The sequence below is a fragment of the Cyprinus carpio genome, chromosome A5 (assembly GCF_018340385.1).
Source record: "Cyprinus carpio isolate SPL01 chromosome A5, ASM1834038v1, whole genome shotgun sequence".
NCBI classification, from domain to species: domain Eukaryota; kingdom Metazoa; phylum Chordata; class Actinopteri; order Cypriniformes; family Cyprinidae; genus Cyprinus; species Cyprinus carpio.
The window spans coordinates 2814328-2821729 of NC_056576.1; the positions used below are offsets into that span (position 1 = coordinate 2814328).

Below are 7402 nucleotides of genomic sequence, written 5' to 3' on the forward strand. Positions count from 1 at the left end.
CTAATTATGAGATAAAAGGTCAAAATTATGAGGAAATCATAATTATAAGATTAAAAGGTCATAATTACGACAGACCAATTATTGGATAAAAAGTCTAAATTATGACATAATTGTAATTATGAGATGAATAGTCAAAACTAAAAAGGCAATTATTGTCATTATTTGACTTGTGTCAAAATTAGCATGATTTTTTCCTCGCTGAGGTCATTAAAAGCCTGCTGATTAAAACAGTTTCAGCAGTACAATGTTATTATATACACAACAACAAACACTTGAAATCATGCATTGCATTAAACATTTCAACCTCAAAAGTCACAGTCTTACGATAAGAACATGAAATCATGAACTTCAGACATAAAACGCTCTTCATTTTGCTCAATCAGGTTTATTTAGGAGGCAAATCATCACTCGAGCTACTGATTATTCCTTCATTGTGTTCCATCAGTCTAAATTAAAACAGATTAGTGTGTAATTATCCCAAATAAATAGAATTCTCCTTTAGTTCAGCCGTAGTATGAAAGCACACACACATCCCGTCCTCTCTTCGCTCCAGATTCATCGGAGTCTTCAGCAGACAAACACAATCCTTCCCCAGTCAATGTACAGTATGATACACAGTTACACTATTTACACGTCTGTTACATGAACAAGCTCGCGATGCAGCTTCTGCAAAACATCTGATTAAAGCCCACGCCCAAAAATAATCACTGGAAATATATTCATACATGGAGAATGTAGATAGAAATGATGCAGAAGCTCGACGCTCACAAAAGTGCTTCGGAGTACATGTATGTAAACTCAATCGACACGCTTCCAGTTATACCCACATACATGAGTTCAGCTGTAAATACATGAAGCGACACTTTCTATGAAGCTTGTGTGTAAATATAATGCATTAGAGAGCCATGCACGATGCATTCTACTCAGAACTGCCTGAATGTTTTTGTAAATAACGATGCATACAATTCTAAAGAGCATAATACATCTAAAACAACTTTATGCAATGCACTACGCTCTTTAAACCTGTAGCAGCGGTTACAATTATTCACATAAACATACAAGACATGAAGAAGAGCTTTATCTTCACAGAAAGTGATTGCAAACCCCTGTGACGCTGTTGAAAGCATTATTATGGATGAACTCACCGTTCAAGCTTTGCTCATGTAAGAGGAATTATTACAAATCGTTTTCTCTAATATATATATATATTATATGTACAGCTCTCATAAACGCTCTATCATTCACTCTACATACGAACGACACTCGAAACTCTCGGCTGGTGGTCGCTAGCGTCATACAGTTAGCCACAAACGATGGCTAACACCTCGAAAGCTTCGACATCACTCGGTCTGGAAAAAACACAAGGTGCCTCGCCTGTTTCTAGGGAAGAAATTATCAATACATCTTTAAATAAATCCCAATTGGAAAAACAAAAACGGTTCATGTTTTTAAGCTTCCGGTGTCCACTGAACACTCTCGGCTCGTTTCTACAACGTGAAGCATGAAGAACATGTTCGGACTGAATGATTCATGAATTTATGTTTTAGTTCGGATTCAGTTTCTGCCTTCTCAAAACTCTGCCCTACATGCTTTTCAAACAAACAATCGCTTCATAATCGGGTTCTCTCAGAAAACACTTCATCATCTTAGTCCAGACCTGCTTTATCATGTCAATATTACTCATCGCTGTTCCCTCGTTAGTGTGCGAGTTCTTTATGTAGCGAGTTCACTATCCCACCCAGCACGGATCTGAATCATACTGATATGAATCTCTGATCTGTCACCTGTCTATTGCACTTATTTGATGAAGTGAAAGAGGGTAAATGGGTCAGGGAGAAGACACAGAGCAGCAAAAACTGACAATCTTATGGATTAACTGGTTTACACACAAACCAAACAGAGCCAGAGAGCTCCAGAAAGCATCAGATTTCTCTTATTTACTGTAGAAAGCAGAGAAACTAAGAGGGAAAACCCATTTAATACGTGTGTGTGTGTGAATCGTCAAACAGAGCCGGAGAGATGGACGTTTTCAGATCACCAGGATCTTGACCTCGTCGTGTTCGTCGGGCCGGTAGAAGAACGGGATGCAGGGGTTCTCTCCCAGGAAGGGAGCGGGTCTGGCCTGAGGATTCTGGATCTCCTGCAGGAGCTGCATGATCTGGCGGGCCGTGCCGTCCTCGGTGGGTCTCAGGGACGGGCCGTCCGGAGCGGATCCAGGCCTCTCTGAACTCTGGGAGGGAGTGTGTGGGTCTGTGCTGGACTGAGACGACGCGTCCTCCGCTGTGCTCAGGTCCAGAACGGCTGAGTGAAGAGGGAATACTTTAGGAACACCACACAGAACTCGTATACAATCAGCTGGCCACAATACTGTAATATTAGTGTAAATGATATTCTAATTTGATGATGCAAGAACTGTCAGTAGATTCCCTCAGAGCTAGAACGACAACATTCCTGAATGATCAGAGCGACAAGTTGTTGAATTAAAAGCCAGATGCAGGTCACTAACCAAAACACAAATAAAGATTGTATGCATAATGTGGGACTTTGGCAAACATGGATTCTGGAATCGTTTCCCATGCTGTCTGACTAAAGAATTTCCATCATTTTTCCAGCTGGATTGAATAAGGATTTCTGAAAATAATATTTCTAGCTGAAAAAAAAAAAAAAAATAGTTGCATAGCTGAAAAATATATTTTAACCATAATGTATTGACTTTTATATTTTAAGTTAATATTTGAAAATAATATTGCTAATAATAGTATTATAATTAATATACAAGCATTTTAAAACTGAGCACAAGTAGAAAAAATTATATTGACTATAGAGTATCGACGTTTCCTTTTATATTGTAAATTAATGTGAAATTTATACTGCTATTAAGAGAATTAGTTATCCTTATTAATACCATTACTTAAGTAGAAATAGTTTAAAATGGATCATAACTAGAAACATTTAAATTGACTATAAAAATATAAATAGAAAAGTCTTGGAAATTTCTATAGTTGATTTAAATGTTTCTGGTTATGCTCAGTTTTAATCTATTTCTATTTAACTATCATTATTAGTTTTAATAAGTACTAATCATAATGATATAAAAAGCAGTACTGTTTTAATATATACATTAAAAATATATATATATATTAAATATATTAAAATATATTAAATATAATACATTAAAAATATAAAAAGAAAAGTCTTGGAAATGTCTAATGTATATATTAAAACAATATTGCTTTTTATATTATGATGATTATTACTTATTAATAATAATATTGATAATTAAATAGAAATAGTTTAAAATGGAGCATGACTAGAAAAAAAGATAAAATCAACTAAAGAAATATCCATGAATTTTCCGTGCCTGAAAATCACATTTCTGAAAGCAGAAGCTCCGGTTGTTGAACTGGTTCACTGAATCATCTCATCTAAATGAACTGACGTTGAACTGGTTCACTGAAACAACTCATCTGAACGAACTGATGTTGAACTGGTTCACTGAATCGATTCATCTGAATGAACTGAAGTTGAACTGGTTCACTGAATCATCTCATCTGAACGAACTGATGTTGAACTTGTTCACTGAATCGATTCATCTGAACAAACTGAAGTTGAACTGGTTCATTGAATCGACTCATCTGAACGAACTGATTCAGTGTGACTGTGCTGTTGTACCAGGACTGTCCGTGTGTCTGTCAGCAGGATGGAGGTGTTCTCCTCCGGAGGACGGGAGGCCGGGGTTACCGACAGCACTCATGTATCTGCTGTACCATTCGTTCCGCTCGCCCACCAGACGCATGACCAGATCCTGCAGCTCCGCTAGCTTTGCCTGAACACACACACACACACACATCAGCATCAGGCTGCAGACATCACTGCATCGCTCCAGCACACAGCTGCTCCTCGTACCTTCATCTCCTCCTTGTCTTTGGCCAGCGTGTTGATGTACTGCTCCTTCTCAAAGTGTCTTTGTTTCATGATGGCTCTCTGGTTCTGATACAGCGCGATGTATTCCCCTACACACACACACACAACAGTCACAAAAAACACATCTGTAAGCAAAAACATTGCGATATCTGCTACAGCTATTATCACTGAATCGAATGCAACAAGTTTAAAAACTTTCAAATAAAAATAACATTTAAATTTAATAAAACCATAGAGACTAAACAAATGTGATGAACAAAGAATCAGATCATTTTTAACCGATATCTAGATCTTTTTTGGGCTGGCATGATTTAGTTCATATTAAAATGTAAAAATGTAAAGAGTATAAACAAGTGCAAAGTGAAAATAAATAAAGTCTTTATATAAATATTTTAGTGCTGTTTAATGGAAAAGAAGCTAATGTGTATAACATTTTGTAGTTCATTATAAGATAATCATCATGCATGTATTACTGAATATGGGCATTGACTACAGGAGTACTGATTTTTCCTTTAAAACATTTAAATTCGGAAAAAAAAAATTAATATATTAAATAGTATTAATTATTAATATGAATACTATTAATTAAATAAAAAGTTTAAAACTGAGCAGAAGTAGAAACATTTAAATTGTATTCTTTATAGTATTGAATGTGCTTTATGAATATTTTAAAACAATACTGCTATTAGTATGTATATCTGGAGATGAGAGCGATATAAATGAAGAAGGCTGTCTGACCGATGGTGTCTGTTTCTCCTGACAGCTGAATGCAGCGGTGCTCCAGCTCCTCCACCCGCTCCCTCAGATCCACCTTCTCCTGCATGAGTGCCGTGAAACGCTCCTGGAGTTTCTCCATGGCCCCCCGCAGAGCCTCGTGCACCTCCACCGGGACCCCGTCGGAGCCTCCTACACACACACACACACACACACACACACACGATCAGTTATACGACCCCAACACATCTGTGAGAATAACCAGATTTGCATTGTTGAAGGAAAACACATAATAGTAATAAAGCTTATTTTCAGACGATCAGGTCTTAAATTACATGCAGATTAAAAAACACAATATCAAAGATGTTTCCATGACATATTAACTTGACAGCGAATTAATAAAAATGGCCATGATTGACCTAAAAAAAAAAAAATCAATGAAGTTAAAACAAGTGAACAAATTAGAACATCATGGCCACGAATAAATAAATAATAAAAACAAAAACCAAAACCACAGCAACATTATTCTTTTGTCTCTCTGTATGTAGGGTTATTAATAAAAACAAAAACTAAAAAAACATAAACATTTTTCTTTAATGAAATGTAGCTGAAATAAAATAAAATATTAATATTAATTTTCATTTAGTTTAAGCTAAAGCTACTAATATTACTAACTGGAAATAATAAATAAAACTGCACTCAACTAAAACTGAAATAAAATTAAATCAAACCTAAATAATATTTAAAATAAAAACGAAACAAGCACATAAAATCACTTAACTAAATTTAAGATGAAAACTGAAGGTATAGTGTGTAGTAGAAGTGCAGTGTAGGTCAGGATGGAGCGGCACCTGTGCTGTGAGGATGAGGATGAGGATGAGGATGGTGCTCGTGGCTCGTGGCTGTCATCTGCTGGCGTGCGGCGTGATGAAGTCTCCTCTCCTCCTCGAAGCGGAGGCTCATCTCATCTCGCTCCTCCTCCAGACGTGACAGAGCAGAGTGAATAAACTCCTCCTACAGCCGTCAGAGAACAGGAAACACCTCACTTCAGAGAGGAACTCCAGGATCAGTTCATCATGAAGAGGGAGAGCTAACTGATTCAAATATTCATTTAAATACTAATATATTCAAATAATATTGATATCAACAGCATTAATCATTATTATTATTACCAATTAGTTTAATTAATTATTTAATGATTATTTTCTCCTGCTCATGTAATTTCATAGGTATAACTTTTTTATTAATAACTTACATTTATTTTTATATACACAATCTTACTTGCTAATCATGCTAGAAAAATGTTAGCGACATGTTAGTAACTTGTTAATACTGCTAGCAACATGCTAGTCACTTGCTAATCATGCTATCTACATGCTAATCATGCTAGCAACATGCTATAGTAACTTGCTAATCATGCTTGCAGCATGTTAGTTACTTGTTAATCATGCTTAGCAACAGTGAATAGTACAATGCTAATCATGCTAGCAAAAAACTAATAAATCAAGCAAAAAACATGATAGCAACATGCTAGTGGCATGCTAATCATGCTAGCAAAATGTTAATAATGCTAGCAAGATTCTAGTAACTATCTAATCATGCTTGCAACATACTAGTAACTTGCTAATCATGCTTGCACAACCATGTTAGTAACTTGCTAATCATGCTAGCAACATGGTAGTCACTTGCTAATCATGCTAGCAACATGCTAGTAACTTGCCTAATCATGCATAGCAACATGCTTTCTAGTAACTTGCTAATCATGTTAGCAACAAGCACGTTTGTTGCTAATCATGCTAGCGAACATGCTAGTTTCTTGTTGATCATGCTAGCAACACTGCTAGGTTTCATGCTAATCATGCTAGCAACATGGTAGTAACAGGCCAATCACGTTAAAAACATGCTAATCATGCTAGAAACATCATATCAACATCTATCTAAATTTTGAAACTTCAGGCTTTTACAGCTGCTTTGAGCTGAACCTAAAGTATGTCTTGAACTTTATCTAGTTTACATATTATAGTTTTTACTTCATTTACAAGACAAATTCCCTGCTCGTATCGTCAAAGCTGATTATTAGGAAAATGCATTAAAAATAAAAACACGATTTTTAAACCTCAATTTTGACTGTAAATCTGCACATCCACACATATTCTGTATATCTGAATCAACTCACCATCTCTTCTCTGCTCACATCTGGAAGCTCTCCGGGAGAGAACGACTCTCCAAACCACCACCGGATAAAAAACCACCACCCAAACCATCACCATAAAACAACACAAACACAATCTGTCAGCATAAACCCACACACACACACGTGTCAGCGTGAAGCGGGACTCACCGTCGTCAAGCGTGACGACCTCAGGCACGATCTGACCAGCACATCCACCACCTCCTCATTAACCCCCTCACCACCTCCTTCAACCCCTCTTCATCTTCTCCCCAACTGCTTCAGTTACTCCCCTCAAGCTGCGGCAGCAATGCAGCGCTGAGAGCGTGACCTTGTGTTTCTGACAGCACCAGTGTGTTTAACTGCAGGCTGTGAGATGTGTTCGGTGTTTACCTGCGCCTCCTGCAGCTGCACGTGACTCTGCTCCAGCTGCACTTTGCCTGCAACTCCCTCGTCGGGGGGATGCTGCAGTCGGGCTCCATCAGCTGCACCTGCTGCAGGAACCTGATGGTTTGCAGTGTGTTCTCACGCTCTGCCACCAGCTGCGGTATCCAGCTGTGTACTGCTGCGGAGGTAGAACCCGAACACTGATTC

The 7402-nt window shown here is 37.5% G+C and overlaps 1 protein-coding gene across 1 annotated transcript; it reads right to left on the reverse strand.

The window, feature by feature from the left end:
- Window positions 1–365: 365 nt before the first annotated feature.
- On the reverse strand, window positions 366–6827 carry LOC122142160 (golgin subfamily A member 2-like). Its single transcript, XM_042751558.1, has 6 exons — window positions 6815–6827; window positions 5490–5652; window positions 4663–4830; window positions 3907–4013; window positions 3673–3826; window positions 366–2301 (listed from the first exon to the last, which is right to left on the reverse strand). Exons 1-6 carry the CDS (start codon window positions 6815–6817, stop codon window positions 2030–2032), a joined length of 867 nt encoding a protein of 288 aa, XP_042607492.1. The 5' UTR covers window positions 6818–6827; the 3' UTR covers window positions 366–2029.
- Between the last annotated feature and the right edge of the window lie 575 nt (window positions 6828–7402).

Coding starts and splice junctions, on each gene's coding strand:
- LOC122142160 (XM_042751558.1), bottom strand. Junction 4,014..4,662: donor AGGAGAAACAGACACCATCG/GTCAGACAGCCT, acceptor GTGTGTGTGTAG/GGGAATACATCGCGCTGTAT. Junction 2,302..3,672: donor CAGACACACGGACAGTCCTG/GTACAACAGCAC, acceptor CTCTTCACTCAG/CCGTTCTGGACCTGAGCACA.